The 21,252-nt window shown below is 38.3% G+C and overlaps 1 protein-coding gene and 1 pseudogene across 6 annotated transcripts in view; both read left to right on the top strand.

Moving 5' to 3' along the window:
- ANK3 (ankyrin 3) overlaps positions 1-21,252 on the top strand; it is a 677,213-nt gene that overhangs the window by 654,093 nt on the left and 1,868 nt on the right. For all 5 annotated transcript variants that reach the window (XM_029244863.1, XM_029244862.1, XM_029244864.1 and 2 more), the window contains one exon: positions 9,032-9,122. In XM_029244863.1, coding sequence (XP_029100696.1) covers positions 9,032-9,100 — 69 coding nt within the window. In that variant the 3' untranslated portion in view covers positions 9,101-9,122. The remainder of the gene's footprint in view (positions 1-9,031; positions 9,123-21,252) is intronic.
- Positions 13,209-15,222, top strand: LOC114908603 (annotated as a pseudogene). Its single transcript, XR_003796976.1, has one exon. The product of XR_003796976.1 is annotated as a non-histone chromosomal protein HMG-17 pseudogene (transcript).

Genomic DNA, 21,252 nt, shown 5'->3' with positions numbered 1-21,252 from the left:
AAACTCCTACTGAGTTCCAATTATGTATTAGGTATGAATTATGCTGATAAAAATCTCCTGGCAAATTATGCTGATATAAATTGTATACTTTTCATAAAGTTCAAAATAGCTTTTGATAAAGTTGTCAAATCTGACCAAAATATCATATAAGTCAGAAATACTATGCCTCTTTCTGTAGATCAAGTGAAAGATGGCCTGTAACTGTAAGGTTATACATTCATGTCAAATGTATAATATTTATTTTAAAACCAGCTTTAAATCTATATTATTTCCCCAAACTAACAATTAGTAGCATGTATGTAGTTTCCAATGCCAAAGTCTCCATCATTGTTATTTTTAATAATTTACAATTTTATTGTCTTGATCTTTACCTGCATATATATACTTATGCATTTACATATGCATTGCATTTATATATACACGTAAGTATATATATGCATATACATATGCAGGTAAAGATCAAGGTAATTATATATATTATTTATGTATAATTTATATATATTTATATACACATATATACATATAAATACAGAGTCATTTCATTTAGAATTCTGCTCAAAACTTTCTTCCACTTAAATTTTTTTTAAGATTTCCGCAAATATACATCATGATTTTCCTTAAGTGTGGGGAACCAGCAAGTAAAAAATTCTTTCTTGATTTCCCTTCTCAGAATGTCTTTTATTTTAAATGTGATGGTAAAATTCTACTAAAAATGCATTTACTCAGGACTTGAAAGGCAGTGAGAGTGATTCAAGCTCAGAGGAAGAACGGAGAGTCACTACCCGAGTTATTCGCCGGCGTTTGATTATAAAGGTATCCCGAAGCCGGATCAGTATGGGGCAACGCTGTATTATTAGAACCTTTCTTGTGGTTTGGAAAATTCAGCATGCTTGGTAACTAAATGGCTCTGTATGTTTCTTTGCACATTTGAAAACTTCTAAAAACAACCACCAAAAGGAAAAACTCACGTTGCATGGTAGTGAGTATTCTGTCTAGGCCTGTGTTTGACATGTGGCAGTTGTAATTTTACCCGAGAATTCTTGGCATTTGTATACTGCTTTCCTTGGAGAAGTGTTGTATGTGTGAACAAAGATTCTACCTTCGTGAGAGAATAGTTCATATCCAATGAAATGTTCAACTGAAACCCCAGAGGCTGTAATGAAGTATGAGGTAAGATAAAGACGAAAGAGAGTGAAAGAATTAAAAGGCTCCCTTCTCAGCCTTAACAGTTTTTAAGTGAAAACCAGTTCTTCATTATCAATCAATGACTAAGAATTCAGTGTTATAGCCTGGCATGGATGTATATGACATAATGCAAACCAAGCAAAAACTTCTGAAATAGGTTTTTAACTTGACTGACATACAAAAAATCAGGCTGGTTTTTTCTAAGGCTGTATTTTTAACTAGAGGAAGCAACTCTTACTGGAAGTGAAAAATGTAATTCTCCCCTGTTACAGCACAGTTGAATACTATGAATAAATCTTGATTTCCCCCACAAAGGCCTTTTGAAGCACCGACCTTACGTATGGGAGGTCCTACAGACTGCTTCTTGCAGTCTGCTGCTTGTCTTCATTACTCTGCCTTTAGAGAGATCTTTCTTGATGTTAGAATAATTGAGTGCAGAGAACTAGGAAGCCATTTTCAATACACAGTCCTTTGAATGTGGTCCAAATAACTTGAGGCTCCTTGGTTGGCAGTTCTGAAGAGAAAGAAAGGAAAGGAAATATCTATTGAAAACCATTTATCAAACTTATCACCCATTTCCAAAGTGTCAGGACACCAAACCAGAGATGTAGGGAAGTTGGCTTAGGTATCCAAAACTTCTTAATCCTGCTGCTTGTACTTTTCTTGTAGATCAGATGAAAGAAGAGAAGAAAATCTGCCAAATGTGCTCTAGTATAGTTTTTCTAAGACTCTGGAAACATTAGGGAAGAAAATAAGTCTTTGTCTAAATCCTAAATTATCCACAAATCAACCTTAAGCTCAATAGGGGCCATGAAAAAAAGTAGGAATCACTTTGAAAATTCCACATGGGCAATCCACATTACTTACTGTTATCTAGCATATTTGCAAGCATTTGGCCTATTTATGAAGTCCTCGTAATCAGTCACCTCCCACACATTTGCTGGCATTAGGGGGAAGAAATCTTTAGTTTGGTTTTTCTGAACATGTTAAAGCCAAACTCTGTTCAGGCTTTGCTAGTCCCATGATTAAAATATTACTTCTTGAAGACACTAAAGTGAAACATCTAGAAAAAGCACACCAGACATACTGTCTTGTAACTTGCTTTTTATGCTTAACATATGACATACTCATGTTGCATCAAATTCACCTCATTTCTTTATAATAGCTGCCCAGTGTAGAAGTTGACTCCTCTATATATGACAGAAGAAAATAAACATAATCCTGCATAGACAGTGGGAGAAAGCGTAGAGAAGTTTTACTCTGGGGAATACTAAAACAAAACAATATAAACATCAACCCCCTCCCTAAGTCAATGAGGGTTATATCTTTTGGTCTCCTAGAATTCTAGAACATGCATTAGCAAGTTAGCTGTTAAGTAATTATGTTAGAATGAGTTATTTATATATTTAAGCTTAACATATAATTATATATATTAACATTTTTATTAAGAGCTTAAGTTTAAAAGACTGAAATATACTGATGTTATAGGCTTCATAAAACAGAGGAGACTGTGTTCTCTTCAAATCTTCACTTCTTGAAGTCAGTGTAATTTTAGGGAGGCTGAGTGGAATCATCGGAGAACGGGTTTCATAAGTGGGGAGGGCGTTGTATAAACAATGGAATCACTTAAACAAGCTTTGAGAAATGTCTTTCATATGTGACAGAGAAAACAAAAGCTAAAGGATAGCTACAATTATAATTGGAAGCTATAGGTGTAAGAAAAAATCTTTGTCAATTACATACGTAGAAATCTTTCTGGTTAATATTTTTCTGTTCAGATTTTGGGGGCAGTTGAAAAAGATCACATTTCTGTTGCCTTTTCTCTTTATTCCATATGTTGGTACCTTTTTAATGTAAAAGAGCTCGAGACTGCAGTACTACACGGTAAATGTGACATGGGATCCACCTCTGTCAAAACACATAAAATGAGAGTGTTAGGACCTAAAGGAGTCATTGAGACTAAAATTACTTCTTTTCCTAGATGACAAAAACCAAGGATAGGAGATGAATTGATTTACCCAAAACCACACAGCTGGGCAGTAACAGTTCTGAGACCAGAACCTAACCCCTGGTCCTCTAGAGAAGTGCCTTCTACCTGCGTTTTCCACAATACTGTATTCCTTCTCGTCCAGAACAAATTAAAAAGGAATAACTTCCTGGACTAAATTAGGCACTTGGCCATTTAGACTTTTCCGGTGGTATAGGAGAAGGCAGCATTGAGCTATCTTTCCTGGAAACTATTTGATGGGGTTAGAATGCTAGGAATTTGACCTACTTCATGGAGGCTGTCCAACCTTGGACTGAACCAGCCACAGTAATTCCCCTAGCATTTAGAATCCTAGAGCGGAAAACTATTTGGTGGTTATTCCATCCTTCCCAGAGCTAGCTTTGGCCAGGAAATGTCAATGAAAGCAATAGATATATTCAGTATTCCATTATCACAAGTCTAGGCAAATCTGTGTTCTTAGCCATTCAACTAGTATAATAAATGGAGTGAAAGTAGAATTTTATGATTTTTCTCTTTAATTTCACATGTGGATTCATTCTTTTTTATGTTTTTATATTTTTACATTTAATATTTTCAAGTCCTTTAAGAAATGAGTCAAGTTAACAAACTCTCCCATTTGTTTGCGTATTTTTAAATTTTATAAGTATATTAATTTATGTCTATATAATATGATAATATCACAGTGGTTTCAAATGCTCGGAAGCAGTTTAAATTGACCAGTCCTATGAGCTTGTTTACATTATTTGCTTAGCAAATGCAGTGATTACAAAGGTAAAAACTTTAAACTAACTCAAACCATTGTGAAGTTTGATTAGATTCAAATAACTGAATTTTTACTATATAGTTCAACTATATATCTATATATATATATTTTTTTTTTTGGTACACGGGCCTCTCACTATTGTGGCCTCTCCCGTTGCGGAGCACAGGCTCCGGACGCTCAGGCTCAGCGGCCATGGCTCACGGGCCCAGCCGCTCCGCGGCATGTGGGATCTTCCCGGACCGGGGCACGAACCCGTGTCCCCTGCATCGGCAGGCAGACTCTCAACCACTGTGCCACCAGGGAAGCCCTCAATTATATTTTTATTTCTACTTTTGAGCTTTTTTACTGACTTTCAAAATAAGGGTTTACGTGTATGTTTCCCCCCATCAAACAACTCAAAAGTACAAAAAGTTCAATCTATCCATTCCACTTCCCATTGTTCACAAGCTTCAGATAACCATTGTTCTGGAACAATGGAACAAGGTAACCATTGTTCACAAGCTTCAGATCGTTTTATATACATATACCAATATGTATGTGTATATAGAATATACATGTGCTATATACATATACACATACATCCCCAGCAAGTGGGTTTCTCAGAATACATATTGCTTAGTAATTTGCTAAGTTTATGTGTATAGTTTCTCTCATCTCATTTTTTTGAAAGTTCAAGTTTTAATGTTGTGTACATCGAAGCAAATTGGTACATTTCATGTTATTTTTTCATTTTATTCAAGAAGGAGAGAGGAATAAAAATTATAAAATGCTATGTTTCCAGCAGGGGTCCAAAGGAAAGTACAGTAGTCTTCACAAAGGTGGCCACCAGGAATGATACTGTGACACCATACGTACTGTAATTTTCCTTTGAAATAGGAAAGAAAAAAAGTGCGGGTAGGTGTTGCCAAAAATAATGCCATCACCAAAACTAGCGGGGAAATTTTATTTACTTAAAAGTACAAAGGTTTTCAAGAACCTTAGAAACTAATTCGAGATTATTTTATCTCATTAAAGAGAGGCCCTAAAGACCTCTCCTTGGTAACACCTGATCTCCAATGTACCTGACAGAATTAAAGATGGATGAAATTTTTTTTAATGTATTTTGTGACTCCTTACGAACTTTCCTATCTATCCAGTCAACTACTATCTAATCCACTCCCTCAGTTTAGTGAGTTTCTACATAATCATATATCTTATTTTGACCTTATGTAAAGCACTAGTTGACTACAGTTAGTGCCCATTAAGACTAAGAGAAGTATCTTCACCTTTAATTATACGTAAGCAGTATGAATTTTCAGTAGGAAATAATGAAAATGCCCACATACCACAGCAGATCTCAACAACCTATATGGCTTGTTATTTATAACTAGGGCTTTGCTTTTTTCTAAGGCTATTAATATAAATCAATGTACTTAAATGTATTCGCTATGCTTATAAAAATACCTACTTCACATTTCAGAGACTGTCTGCAAATTAACTGGCATCTTTCCCCACCAAAGGGTCAATTTATAACATACCTAATAGTATGCTATTTTAATGGATTTTCCTGGGATCCTGGAATTGTCTTAACACTCAAAGAGCTAGACATGTGCAAGAGTTAGTTCAAACATATCTCACTTATACATGTTTAAACTACAGTGAAACTTTTCATGACCCTTTTTTTGGCTTTTCTGCTGTCTTTAAGCCTTTACTTGTAAAATAAAATGAAATTTTTTTTTTCCAGGTATGTGAAATCAACCATAGGAAACATAAATAACACTCCCATAAGAACGTGTTGCAGATCTTAGTGCGTTCAGGCAGGAGACCTCTACATTTTTCCAATTTCCTTCCCTCGCTTAACTGTGGTAATTGAAACTAATCGTAAGCAAGGTTCAAGGTGAACCTTGAAGCAAACAAGAGCAGCAAGAAACATCGTGTTTTATTTTCATCTCATCTTTATACCACAGTGAGGTAAAATGAGTCAAATATCCCACCCATGACCTATGAGCCCACAATCTATAAGAATACAAAGTCACTTTGTAGAAAGAAAAAAGAACAAAAACAGAATTTTGTTAGCAAAACAAGGTAGTGTTTCAGTCTCTACTCTGTTATTTTAAACCACAACTGCCTTTCTACTGGTTGTGACATAAAACAATCATAGAATTTTCTCACCATTGGCTGCCACTGACAAAATTAACAGAGCTACTACCTTTCCCATGACAATAACACTGAAAGGGTTAGAATCCTGGCTCTCCCAGAAAGGCAGCTGTCTTCTTTGTGATTTGCCATTTTTCCTAAAAAACCTACAGGTGTACAATAACTACAGTACACAGTACTATAGCACTGTACAGGTCACCTCTTCAACAAAAGAAGTATGACTAACAAGTCAGCAGGTCTCTAGAGTGGGTCTGCACTTAAGATGTTTGTCCTTGTTCCCCAAAACTGTAAGTGAGACTGACCTAAAGTTGACACCAGTGAAGAAGGTAATGTGTTACAAATACAGCCCTATGTCTGCTCTCTCAGTGGTTTTTCTTTTCCTACAATCATAGAGCTAACAGACATTAAGGAGCCATCTAAATCTACTGACCTGCCTATTAGCAGGAAAATATGATGCCACTTGGCAAGTTAAGAATTTATCCCATTTTTTTGTTAACTCACCAGAGGAAGATCCTTGACAGTTTCCCCTTCTAAATCAGATAGCAGTCACTAACTGAAAGGCTGTCATCTTACATTCCTTTAGTAATTAATCAGTCATCACATAAGACTCATTCACTTGATAATATTCTGAAACTATGTACTTCATCAGACATTAATTATTCTCATTTACAACTTATGAAAGGCTCAGTCTGAAAAAAAGAAATAAGGTTTTCTCTGTACTCTGAACTTTACTCATAGTATTTGAAAAAATATTGCCTTTAGTAAGGACTTTTTAAATTTAACAAACTAACAAAGGGTGATTAACACCCCAACTAAGGTGCTACCTCAATTCAAATCAGACAAAAGGAAATCCACCCAAATGAGAGATTTCGTAGGACTAATGAAGAAACATTATCCAAAGTGAAATGATCTAATTAGAGCTCTAATCATTAGCTAAATCTTTTTTCAACAAATGAAACCTTTTTGTTTGTCTGTCTATGTATAACTGTATTCTGTGATTACATATTTTCAAATTCTTCCTTCTTGGAGTTTGTTGCTAACCATCATTCTTGTACGTACTTGAGGTTTAATGCTTTGAATGTTGTTGACTGCTAAATAACCATCCATGGAGTCAGCCTTTTCCCCTGGCCCTGGAATTGCAAGTAGAGTTTATACTTTCTTTTTCTAAAATGCCACAGAGCATGTGTGTGGTGTATGGAGTGATGTGGAGATCTGTCCATCTAGTATGTTGCTAATCTCTATGCCACATCCTTTAGGGAGAGGAGGCAAAAAACCTTCCTGGTGAATCTGTCACAGAAGAACAGTTTACTGATGAAGAAGGCAACCTCATCACCAGAAAAGTAATCATCACTGGGGTTCATGCTTCTCTTGGGGTTTAGATTTTCTACTATTTGTTTGCTGTAGTGTCACCTCTTAAAATAGAAAACAGGAAAATCTCTCCTTTTCACTATTGCTTCCTACAGATCACTCGGAAAGTACTAAGACGAATTGTTATCCCACAAGAGAGAAAATATGATGACGTGGTAATGGAGAGGGACTGTCGTAAAGAAAGTAGAGAATAAAAGCTTTGTGAACTCTCTAGAATAGGCTGCTAACAGGCTGGCGTCTGCAGTGTGGCAGCTTGAAGCATTTGCTGCTTTTGACATCTTGTGCATTTGATCAGGGTCAAAGAAAAAGATTTTCCTTCCTAACATTCTTTAACAGTATATACTCTTACTATCTTCAGAGTTTTCACAGCGATCATTTCATTCATGGAGGTTGGAATATGCCGGTTCGAGCATGGGAGACAAAATTAAAAACCCTCTACCACCACCAAACCCCTCGGCCATGCCCCACCCCTGCCCAGTGCTTTACCTGCAGCCTACTTGGGACCCAGAGAGAGAGCACTTGTTTCCAGCAAATGCACAGGGTTTAATTAAAAGTTAGAATGACAAAAAGCTCGTCTCAAAATCCTTACATCTAATCTATACATTTTCTCTTTCCAGTATATTCTACAGGGAAATATATGAATTCCCCCATCTTAACCTGAGGAGGATTCTCCTCTCTGGGTTAATAACAGCCCATTTCCAATGGGCCAGTTAAAGAACTAAAGTCATCACTGAGCAGTGTAACTCAGCAAGTGAACCTCTAGCTCCCACAGAAAACATCTCTGGTTATTTTTCATTTCTTTCCCTTTCTCAGACCTTTACCCTTTTCATTTAAAAAACAGAAACTTCAATAGCCTGTGTTTACATAAGAAAAAAGTAAACTGAAAATTTCTCAGAAGGAGTAAATCAGAAAATTGGAAAGGCTACTGTGTTTTCCATTATAAATAGGGTAAAAGCTGAGTATCTGTGCAACCACTTTGCTCTCAGAGAAGTGTGTCCTTGGTGCTTGGTGAAGACAGGTCTTATTTTATGGAAAAGGGATGCCTGCTTGGTCTGGAGTAAGAGGACAGGCTTGGTAATTCCACAAATTAAAAAAGAAAAAGTCTCTCAGCTCAACAGCATTTCCATGGTCTTTAGTTCATGATTAGTGCTTTACTGAGAAATTTCAGTCTCATTACAACAGATTATTTAACATTCTGCTGGCTTAAAAAGGCATAAATTATAACTTACTAATATTTTTATAATTGGGGTTTGAGTGCCTTGAGAGTTTTAGTGATGATTTCTTCTAGTTTTACAGGAACTGGACAGGCTGTCCAGTTGTTTGATCACTAACCTACTGAATTATTGTGAAGTACAGTAACGTATTCCTTCTGACGGTGCTCTCCCACTTGCCCTGATGCTGCTGAGCTGTGTGGTTGAGGCAAATAGATTATGTCCGGGGACGTGAAGTGACAAAGTACTTGAAACTGTGTTTCGCTTATCCTAATCCAGGCTCAAGGGACCAGAACGGAAACTGCTTTTTAACGAAAACCCTTTCACCATGAAATCTTAACGTGTACATTCCTTTTAAAGCAGGGAGAAGGTTATAAGATGAAGACAAAGAAAGAAATCCGGCATGTGGAAAAGAAGAGTCACTCATAACAGTAAATGGTCAGTCAAGGTGGTAAGTGTGCTCTTATCAACAACAGTAAGACGTAACTTCCTGTGAAACTTCTAATTTCACCAAATAAGTGATTCCATCCCCCCGCCACCCCCTTCCTCTCTTTTTCACTGAATTGCAGCTTTGAATATCCAACAAGCAGTTGGTGGTCATTTTCATGTTCATGTACACGTACATCTGCACACGAAAACCAAGGCCTCTAGCTCACAGTCCATAAACCTTCTCTTCACAAATTAGGAATTTAATTCTAAATGATGGTTGCAGAAGCAAATGTAAATAGTGATCTTGAGTCTTCTCTTAAGAGCGAAGGCTCAGTATGAAGTGCAGTAGCATTATTCACTCTAACAGGAAGACTATTTGGCAACAAACAGTTCATACAAATGTATTTGGAGATTTGTATTGACCAGCTTTTCACCATTTTACCACAACAGCATCTAAGAATATAATTTTGGTTGAAATACAGTGGTTGCCAAGCTTAAATGAGCAAAATCCCTATATACTACTTCATATATTCTGTATAAACCAAAGCAAATGAAATAGGAGGTTAATGGCACTACTATGTTTTCTAAGTTAAAATGTTTAGTGAGCTTTGTTTAAGGTTGTCTGAACTTTTCTTCACGGAGAAGGATATTTTCCTTTAACACTGTTTTCTGAACTTTGTGCTGTTTCTTTCTATGTAGCTACAATTCAAAAGCCCGTTTGGGGTGAAAAAGCAGATAGAGCTTTGAAAAGCTCTGTGTAAGTCTGTGAGGTAAAGCAGGATGAGTCCTTTAGGGCTGCTCACCAACAGTTCTCCTAGCCCCAAGTAACAAAGAGCAAACAGATCCCAGTTTCCACTTTCACTCATCAGCTATTCCCCAGTTACCAGAATCCTGGTACTTGGAGTGCTGCTGTAAGGAATTGAGAAATCACGGAGTCTCACTGCCCCAAATTTTGTATGCAAGGTAACTGTAACTAAGGCCCAAAGAAATTCTTAATCCCTCCACCTCCAAAAACAACTTATTCTTTATTTATTCACTTAAAGATTTATTTCACTTCCTCTCTGTGACGCTTTCTGCCTAGGCACTGGGAAATCATCGGTAAACAACACTAGGGAGGTACTGGCCCTCGCTGACCTTACATTTTGGAGATTTAACGGTAGTCAGTCACTTCAGTATTTAAGGCATTGAGAAAACTCCTAAGAACTGCAGAGTGCTCTGGAAGTAACAGTATTTGCTATCCATACATACTCTTCCAGTGTTTCAGGTGTACTCTTCATTTAATTCACTTGGATCGGTGCCTTTATCATCCCCATTTAACAGGGCCCAAATTGCCCAAGGTCACCTAAATAAAAAGTGGCAGAAACAGGATACAAACCCTAACAGGCTGCCTCTGGAGCCCACACACTCAACCCTGTTAACTGGAGATCTGACCTGGTCTGAGGGTGACAGAGAAGGTTTCCTTAAGAAAATGATGCTTGAGATTAGTTTTAAAGGATGAACAGGATTCATCTGGATGAAGGGGAGGAAATTTGATGGTGTTTGGGGTAGCCTCCTAGGCACAGGCTCTAGCGTTCTGCAAAGGCCAGAACTGGGAAGAAACAAGAAAGGAGAACAGGTCGGTGTAGCCTGCAGAAGGTTTTGTCATTGTGTCTGGAGAGGTAGGAAAAATCGGAATATCTGGGCCTCATAAGCCTTTTTTCACTAAAAGTTTAGGTTCTCATCACACACTCTAGTTGCAGGGCACAGAATGAATTGGAGGTGGCAATAATGGATGAGCAGAAAACCTATTAAACTACTGAAGATGCTGGCTTGGGCAGTAAGGATGGTAAGAGGTAGGCTGAATCGAGAGATAGCGACATGAATTGCTTTTTGTCAGGTGACAAGGGTGAGAGATGAGAAAATTAAGGATGACATCAGTGTAGCAATATCTAGAATGAACCCACCCATTATGCGTGTCTTACAGCTGAATCTGGTAAAAGACGTATACAAGATTTTTTTAAATTGAGGTGTAGACGATTTATAATATTACTTTCAGATGTACAACACAGTGATTCAAAATTTTTATAGATTATACTCCATTTAAAGTTGTTATAAAATATTGGCTATATTTCCCTGTGCTATACAATATATCCTTGTAGCTTATTTATTTTATACATAGTAGTTTGCACCTCTTAATCCCCTACCCGTGTCTTGCCCCTCCTGCCTTCCCTCTCCCCACTGGTTAACCACTGGTTTGTTCTCTATATCTGTGAGTCTATTTCTGTTTTGTTATATTCATTTGGATATGTTTTAGATTCTACATATAAGTAATAACAGAGTATTTGTCTTTCTCTGACTTCTTTCACTAAGCATAATACCCTCCAGGTCCATCCATGTTGTTGAAAATGGCAGAATTTCATTTTTAATGGCTGAGTAATATTCCATTGTATATATGTACCACATCTTCTTTATCCACTCCTCTGTCCCATTTGTTTATTTTTGCTTTTGTTTCCTCTGCCTTAGGAGACAGATCCAAAAAACTATTGCTACAATTTATGTCAAAGAGTATTCTATATTTTCTTCTAGGACTTTTATGGTTTCCAGTCTTACTTTTAGGTCTTTAATCTATTTTTAGGGTTTTTTTTTAATATGTTGTGAGAAAATGTTCTAATATTATTCTTTTACATGTAGCTGTCCAGTTTTACCAACATCATTTATTGAAGAGACTGTCTTTTCTCCATTGTATATTCTTGCCTGCTTTGTCATAGATTAACTGAGCATAAGTGTGTGGGTTTATTTCTGGGCTCTCTATTCTGTTCCATTGATCCATGTGTCTGTTTTTTTGCCAGTTCCATACTGTTTTGATTACTGTAGCTTTGTAGTATAGTCTGGTCAGGGAGCATGACAACTCTAGCTCTGTTCTTCTTTCTCAAGACTGCTTTGGCTATACAGCAGATTAATAAAACACTAAGCATGATTTTGCCGTCTTAAATTGCTGTGTTTAAGCAATTCTGATAAATTAAATAAAACTAGAAGAGGGCTTCCCTGGTGGTGCAGTAGTTGAGAGTCCGCCTGCCGATGCAGGGGACACGGGTTCGTGCCCCAGTCCAGGAAGATCCCACACGCCGCAGAGTGGCTAGGCCCGTGAGCCATGGCCGCTGAGCCTGCGCATCCGGAGCCTGTGCTCCGCAATGGGAGAGGCCACAACAGTGAGAGGCCTGCATAACGCAAAAAAAAAAAGCAAAACCTAGAAGAGACTTCAGTCAGCTTTAGTATGCCCCTAAAAGTTTAGCAACTTGTTCGGTAATAGACTCAGACTCTGGGTGGGAGAGAACCAAAAAGGTTATCGACACCAGCTGAGCCATTTTTCTAGAGTAATATATACCTAATATCTATGAATAAATGATACCAAAAAATATATGACAGTGCTATGCTTCCAGGGTCCTTTAGAGTGAATTAATACAGAAATGACTAGGTCACTAAATGTACAAGAGACTAAGATGATAAATAATCCACCCTGTAAAGCAGTTGGCAGGGCCTTGGCTCACTTGCTACACCACTCAAAGGAGAGAGAAACTCACTAGGAGAATTCATATGAATGTGAAAATAGCTTCAGCATAAAGCAAACTTAATGTGTCAGATGGAAAGAACAGCGATTTGACTGCAAGCCTCATTTTACTCTCCAGGGTGGTATTTGCCTTTCATAAGTGAATTTAGGAAATGAGTCCAAGAAGACTGCCTGGAATTCCAGGACACTGAATGTGTGCTCTGGAAAAATCAATTTGCAAGTATATTGAAAGTTCTTATGGCCCTGCTGGCTTTTTTTTTTTTTTTTTTAAAGAACAACTAAGCACATGGAATGTGACCCAATTTCACTGAGTCTCAGATGGTGACATCAAAATTTTTATTCTGCATTTTGTAACCAGTTGAATTTTGAGCTATCTGAACCCTATACCTGCTTTTCTTTAATACCGAGTCACAGCCATCCTATTTTTAATGTAAGGGAAAAGCTGATGGCTTAAAATAAGTATAAAATTTATACGTAATATATAGTGATTTATAGTTTATAAAATGCGTTTACATTTTTGTCTTATTTAATCCTTCAAACGAGCCTCCAGGAAGAGTAGACCAATTTTGATTGCTACCTTTTACAGATGAGGATACTATGGCTCGGAGAGGTCATCTGACATTTCTTCTTTCAAACAGCTGTGACTGGAAGAACTAGGACTTGGCCTCAAGATTATTGACACTTCACCTAGTGTCCAATTCCACTAAGCTGTCTTTCTAAAATTAGTTAGAATAATAATAATAATAGTCATATTCTATAAAAGATTACTGTATGCCAAGTACTAGGTAAGATCATTACATACATTACCTCATATAGTCCCCAAAACAATGCTATAACATAAGTACTATTATCTCTTTTTTAATAAACAAGGAAACTGAAGCCTAGAAGAATTAAATGTTACCCAAGGTCCTATAGTTAATGAGCAAAAGGATAAAATTTTAACTTAACCAGAGCCTAGCTCTTAACTATTACTCATATTAATAGTTGAATAGTACTTGATGATTATCAGAAACCTAAAAGCAAATTTTGAATCAAATGTACGTACAAACGCAAACTGTAGTTAATTTCTTCATACAATACACAGTGAAAATATTCATTTTGGTTTTTTTTTTTAAATAAAGCAAAACTTCATAGCCATAACCTTCAAAAATACCATTAGAGAACTGATTAGTGAGGCTGTGACAACGGAGGTACCCCAGACACACGTTGGAAAAGACTGGAACAGCTGTACTGTAAACCTCTTTTAGGGAAATGCTCAGGATCTCACAGCCACATGGAAGCCAAGAGCAGCAGCAACAGCACGAGGCTTGCCGGGGGAAACACTTTATCTGAGGCCAAAAAGTTGACTCATTTCATTCACACCTTCTAAAAAGGACTTGGCCAGCAGTGTGAAGAAGAGGCGAGAGCGACCCCTGGACTGGCCAAAGCCGTGCGCCACTGCATCCCCGTGCCCAGCGCCTACGTCCCGCCGCCGTCGCCACCATGCCCAAGAGAAAGGCTGAAGGGGATGCTAAAGGAGATAAAACCAAGGTGAAGGATGAACCACAGAGAAGACCTGCAAGGTTATCTGCTAAACCTGCTCCTCCAAAGCCAGAGCCCAAGCCTAAAAAGACCCCTGCAAAGAAGGGAGAGAAGGTACCCAAAAGGAAAAGGGGGAAAGCTGATGCTGGCAAGGATGGGAATAACCCTGCAGAAAACAGAGATGCCAAAACAGACCAGGCACAGAAAGCTGAGGGTGCTGGAGAGGCCAAGTGAAGTGTGCATTTTTGACAACTGTGTACTTCTGGTGACTGTACAGTTTGAAATACTATTTTTTTATCAAGTCTTATAAAAATGCAGAATTTTGTTTTACTTTTTTTTCTTTTAAGCTATATTGTTAGCATACAGAACACTTCATTGTTGTTTTTTGGGGGAAGAGCACATGTCACTAATAGATTGTCTCTGAAGCTGGATTGACATGGGAAAGAAACACCTTTCCCGTCTGGTTTTGAGAGACTTCCTCTTGGCTCCCAGGAAGGAGGGGTTCCTTGATGTTGACCCACAGTAGCCACCTTGGCACAAACGCCTTGTGGTGTGGAAAAACTAAAATTAGTTTTTATGTCCTCTTCTCCCTCTCCACCTTCAGCATAGACTTGACTCTCTTAAACCCAGAGACCTGTTGGAACCTGACCCCCCAAAATTGGTTACCAGTATGTCAGGCAATCTGGACTTTGCATTGTCACCACTGAGATGGCGTCCCTCAGAAGAGCAGCGGCTCCTTTTTTAGATTGTGGATCTTCAGATTGATACTTTTGCCATTTTCATTTCCATTTCCTGAAAGTCAGGGTCGGCTTGTGAAAAGTTGTTAAACAACATACTAAATGTGAAATGTCAACCCTCACTCTAAACTTTCCCTGTTCAGAGCATCACATGAAGACTTCATGGGGTTTTATAGTGGCTTTCTGATTTTGGTAGTCCATTGCAAAAGGGAGTTTGAAAGTTGTCGTATACTGTTAACGATTGTCTGCCCATGTCCTGCCTGAAATACCACGATTGTTTATGAAAAGTATCTTTAATAAAGCAGGATACAGTTTGGAAAAAAAAAAAGGACTTGACCTTCCACCTTGTTTAGAGTGAAAAGGCTAGTAATAATATACAGTGGTGAATAAAACCTCCACGGCCCCTACCCTTCTGCATCTCTCAGCATGCAAGGGGGAAAGAGATGGAACATGAATTGTTTAAGGGCTAAAAATGCAAACTCCAAGATCCAATGGAAGAATAACACAGAAACATATTTAGACTTGGGGGCTGGGGAAACTCCCTCGGAAGTCATGACATTTATGCTAAGACCTCGTAGGTGGTGCCAACAATGTAAAGAATGGGGAGAGGGAGAAGAGGACTCCAGCAAAGAGTACAAAGTGTGCAAGAGCCTTGAGGTGGGAAAAGGCCTAACACATCTGAGGAAATGAAAGAAGATTAGTGTAACAGAGCCTGATGAGCTGGTGGGGGGTGAGGCAGGCCCATGATGAAGTGAGAAACGCCTCATCATAGGCCAGAATATAGGATTTGGATTTCATTCTAAAAAAATGTGAAGCCTTTGAAAGATTTCAAGCAAGAGTCTGACCTGATGTTTTACTTATTTTTTTAAGCACACCAGCTATGTAGAGAAGGATTGGAGGGAAAACAGGAATACACTGAAGGAGGTGAGCTAGGAGGTTATTGCTGTAGTCCAACTAAGCCACCATGGTGGCAGGGCTAGGACCTGGGCAGCAGTTTTAGGAAAGTCAACAGTGTCTGATGGCTTGGGGTTAGGATGGAGAAGAAGGGTTGAGTCAAGGATGATGCCTTGACTCAAGGTTTCAAGGGTAAGCAGGTGGGTGATGGAAAAAGAAACAGGATGGGTTTTAAGAAGAATATCAAGCACTCAGGCTTTTGTCGATACACAAGTCTGAAGCTTTGAGGAAAGGTTGGACTAGGCGTATAAAAATGTGAGTGTTATCACTAAAGAGGTGAATACTGAATATCAGAGAAAGGGAACACCAGAGAATAGGTGTGATTACCTAGGGAGAAAGTGAAAGTGAGCAAAGAAGGGGCTCAGGGTCGAGCCCCAAAGAACAACATTTTGAAGAGGAATAGAGAGCTGTAAAAGGTTGCCTCTGACCTCTTCCTTCCTAGAGATCTCCAAGCTGTGCTAGCTCCTCTAATCTATAATCAAATTCAGCCTTGGCCCTCTAGTATATATTTAAAAAAATTTTTTTCATAGCATATTCTTTTCTGAAGATACTTCTCATCTTACTTTTATTCCTTTATGCATTATAAATGTAGTTCTCTCATATTCTGTGTATAATAATTCTAAATTGGAACCCAGTGCAGGACTGTTTCTGCTGGTTCTTGCTCATTTTTTTCCCCTGTGCCCCTGGTCCTCTAGTATATTTGTTTGGTTTTACCCAAAATATTTTAATCCATGCAGTTTAGTATCAGTGGATGAAAGAAACTTTCCTATAATGCAGATTAGCTGATAAGCTTTTGTAAATAACTGACCATGCACATTTAGAGCCCCTTTACTTCTTAGTTTGTGACACACACTGTGTAGGTGGTCGGGGGAGTCCAGCATTGAAGACATTATCCTAATATTACTCAGCCATTAAAAAAAGAATGAAATGATGCCATTTGCAGCAACATGGATGGACCTAGAGATGATCATACTAAGTGAAGTAAGTCAGACAAACATAAATATCATATGATATCACTTATATGTGAACTCTTAAAAAAAAAAAAAGATACAAATGAACTTATTTCCAAGACAGAGACTCACAGACATAGAAAACAAGCATATGGTTACCAAAGGGGGGGAGGGGGAGGGACAAATTAGGAGGTTGGGATTGACATATACACACTACTGTATATAAAATAGGTAATGAACAAGGACCTACTGTATAGAACTGGGAACTATACTCAATATTTTGTAATAACCTATAAGGGAAGAGAATCTGAAGAAGAATATATATATATATATATATATATATATATATAACTAAATCACTTTGCTGTACACCTGAATCTAACACAACATTGTTAATCAACTCTACTTCAATTTTAAAAAATATATTAAAAAAAAAAGACATTATCCCCAGCATCACCACTCACTTGAGGGCATATAACTGTACAGTCTAGTCCAAGAGGCAAACATGATAGTAAGTTACACAAATCAAAGTACAGAGCTATGATAAAAGATATAAAAATATCGCTAGGAGAATCCACTGGAAGATGTAGTAAACACCAATGGAGGAGATCTTGCAAAGCTTCTTGAAGTGCGTATTTGAACTGGCTTTTGAAGAAAGGGTAGGATTTAAGACTGGGCAGTGTGATACGTGCTATGCTCAGGAGTTTGGCCTTTATCCCAGAGACAGTAAGGTACCACTGGAAGTGTTGTCGAAGGAGAATAATACAGTCAGATGGAATTTAGGTAACCCTACTGGTAGGAGAGGGAGTTAGTGGTGAGGAGAGTTTGAACACGAGGACCCCAGTTATGAGACAGGATGAGGGCCTGACCCTGGGCAGAGACGACAGAAAGGAGAGGGCTGATGTGAGGGACATTTCAGAAGTATAACAAACAGATTAATTCCATAGAGGGAGTGAGGGTTGTGATCCTGTGTGTAATTACTAACAAAAATATAGAAGCTAAGAAAAGGAAAACAAAATTCGGGACTGAAATAGGTCAATCTGTAGTGCCTTAAATATTTGTCAGTGATGAGGAAGAGAAATCTGGGCTAGCAATCTTAACGTGGTTACAGAAGTGGCCTGAGTGAACATAAATCACACACTTACTAGCTGTGTAAGCTTAGCCAGCTTATTTAACTTCTGTGCCTTAATTTCCTCGCCTCTATTAGGATAAGAGTAACATATCTCACAGAATTGTTGTTAGAATTAAACGAGTGAATCCATGTAAATCACTTAACAGTGACTGGCAAGCCCATAGTAAGCCCTCAGTAAATTCAGCTATTATTAGTAGTGCTAAGAGGTGGGGGCAGGAAGATAAATCAGGAGCTTGGGATGAACATATACACACCACTGTATATAAAATAGGTAAACAGCAAGGACCTACTGCATAGCACAGGGAACCCTACTTAATAGCTTGTCATAACCTGTAATGGAAAAGAATCTGAAAAAATATATATGTATATATAACTGAATCACTGTGCTGTACACGTGAAACTGACACAAGATTGTAAATCAACTCTACTTCAATTCTTTAAAAATGATGTAGATTTTTTAAAGAGAGGTGAGACAAGAGCCGAGACTAGCACCCGAAGAGCCTGGATTCAGGAGGCCAGTGGACAGAACAGCAGCCGCCAGGTGTGCTAGAACACAACAGTGGGAGAGGTCGGGACAGCAGCATCGCTGAAGTCCTCTGCATGTCACGTCAGTTTATACTTCAGAACACTTTCAATTATTTCCTATGACTCGTTTCTCACGGTAGCCCTGGGAAATCATTAAAATAGGTATTCTCATTCCTCTTTACTAAGGAGAGAGAGCAAAATCGCCAAAGCTATAGTTAATAAATGACAGGTTTGGTTTGTGACCTAGACCTCCTGATTCTGCTTCCAGGAAGTCAGAACTATGGTCTGAATTGCTTCACTCCAGATTCAGGACCCTGCCCTCCAGAATCTTTTCCAGAACTCATCTGAAGTAGATAATGTTTTTACGTAGTGTTTTTCATTTTTCTTTCCCTTTAAAAAAATCCCTAATTAACCAAAAGCAGGGGTCTAGAGCCAGGTGGCTTGACTTCCAATTCTGGCTCGCCCATGTACTAAATGTGCCACCAGTATAATAGCTGTATGGCTCTATTTTCTTATTTGTAAAATGGAAGAGAGAGTACCTCGCTGTTATTAGGATTAAATGAGTTCCACCTTAGAACAGTGCCTGTTAATAATAACAACATTATTAGTTGTACTAAGTTAACTATACAACTTTATTAGGGTTATATTTTTCTTCTATAGCCAACGTGTACATCAGGACTTTACCAGTAATTACTTTTCATTTTTTTAAAACTGGCCCTGTGACCTCAGATATTTTTTTAATCTCAAGTCACTAGAAAAGAACAAACAAAAATTAAGTCCCACTTATTGGTATTAGTTGAAGAACAAATCTACACAAACTGGGAATTATTTTTAAATGGTGCAGTAGTTTATTATGATTACATAAAGTAGTTAGAATTAATGCTTAGGCAAAAATGTTTTTAGCTCCATGACTTCCTTAAGAAGAGAGAGAGAAAAGGAGAAGGAAAGGAAAGAGAGAGGTGGGTTAGGAAGAGAACTAGAACAACAAATTCTCTGTTCTCAGTGGGCTATAGGGAAGGCATATCAGAAAAGACTTTCCTTAGGGCATAACAGTGCTAAGTCTTGAAAGATGAGTAAGAGTGAGCCTACAGGGACTTCCCTGGTGGTCCAGTGGCTAAGACTGTGCGCTCCTAATGCAGGGGGACTGGGTTTGATCTCTGGTCAGGGAACTAGAGCCCACATGCTGCAACTAAAGATCCTGCATGCCGCAACTAAGACCCAGTACAGCCAAATAAATAAATAAATATTAAAAAAATAAAAGAGCCTGCAAAGGTGGATCTCACTAGGGAGAAGATAGACCACACTTTCAAGGAGATGGCATTTGAAACACACCTGAAGAGTAAAGAGAAGTTAGAGATAAATGAAGATAACAGCAGGGGATTATAAGTGGATATGAAATCGTGAGCAAAGAAAAGGAAGTTAGAAACCAACGGGTTGATGACTGGCCTGTAGTCTAGATCCTCTAGACCCTCCAGTGTGGTCTGTGGACCAGCAGTATCAGCATCGCCTGGGAGTCTTGTTAGAAACGCAGCACCTCTGGGCTCACCCTGACTCCTCGACCAGAATCCACATTTGAAGATCCCGGGGTGACACGTATGCACTTTAAGCTTTGGGAAGTGCTGCTCCAGAACGCATTACTGGCCCTTAATCTTGGCTGAACATCGGAATCATCTACAGAGGTTTTTTGGTTTTCTCTTTTAAGTGTTTGATGCTGGGCACCACCCCAAGAAATTCTAAATAAACTGGTAAGGGAAGTGGCCTGGACACTGGGATTTTTTAAATCTCCCCAGATAATTCTAATGTGTACCCAAGTTTGAGAAGCAGTGGAGATTGTCAAACAGTGCTTTTCAGTGGAGAGTATGGTCATTAAGCATGAAAAGGTTTATTGGGATGAACTGCAGAGCGCTAAAGGCGTAAGGGGGTGTGTGTGGAGCGGGGGTGGGGGGGTTGTTGTTGGGTTTTTTTTAGCTAGCCACTAGGGGCTAAATACCACCAGTATGTGAACCTATAGAGGAAAGGTTGGTTTTAACCTAAATATATTCCTGACTTGAAAATGTGACATGGAAAGTACAACATTCATCTGTGAAATATAACCTGAAATATAACCATGAGAATCCAATGAATAGCTGTTTTTCTATATTTTAAATGGTTCTTAAAATTAAAAAAAATGTATAGTGAAATGACTAAATGGAACGATTGGTTTTCTGAATTGTTTTCCACTACATTTGGGTTTGAAAAGCATGAAAACCCAAGGACAGACAGATTCCTCAATGCAAATGCTTCTCTCTCAGATCCACTATCTAAACCCAGAAAGAGAAGATGACTCAAATTCTATTTCTGAAATGTCATCTTGATGGATCCTGCCCTTGCACCTTTCCATCAGATGGCGATCTCATCACAGTTTATACACTGTCAGTATTTTATAACAGGTCCACAGCCAATCGGCCAAAGCGCTCATGCTTTTTGTGCAACACTGTACTTGGTATAGGCTTTTGCCCAGTGAATAACCTTCCTGCACCCCGTGTAGCTGGGGCCTACACACCCTGATTGCGTGACCAAGAACAAGAGAGATTTATAAGGGCAAGTAACACCCAACTTTTTAAACTATCACCCACATTATAGCTGAATATAAATGGGCATAAGTAATAGTTTTTTTTAATTATAGAAACATATCCACTATTTCTAGAAAGATAATGTTCGCGTGCATTGAGGTGCTAAGAGAAAGACCTTGCTTCTTATTGCAAGATTAATTGGGAAGCTGGACTGGTTTTTGGAAGATGAAGCAA

This window comes from Monodon monoceros, unplaced genomic scaffold (genome assembly GCF_005190385.1).
Source record: "Monodon monoceros isolate NGI ecotype Baffin Bay Population unplaced genomic scaffold, NGI_Narwhal_1 Super_Scaffold_4, whole genome shotgun sequence".
Lineage (NCBI taxonomy): Eukaryota > Metazoa > Chordata > Mammalia > Artiodactyla > Monodontidae > Monodon > Monodon monoceros.
This window is presented reverse-complemented; position numbering and strand designations above follow the sequence as displayed.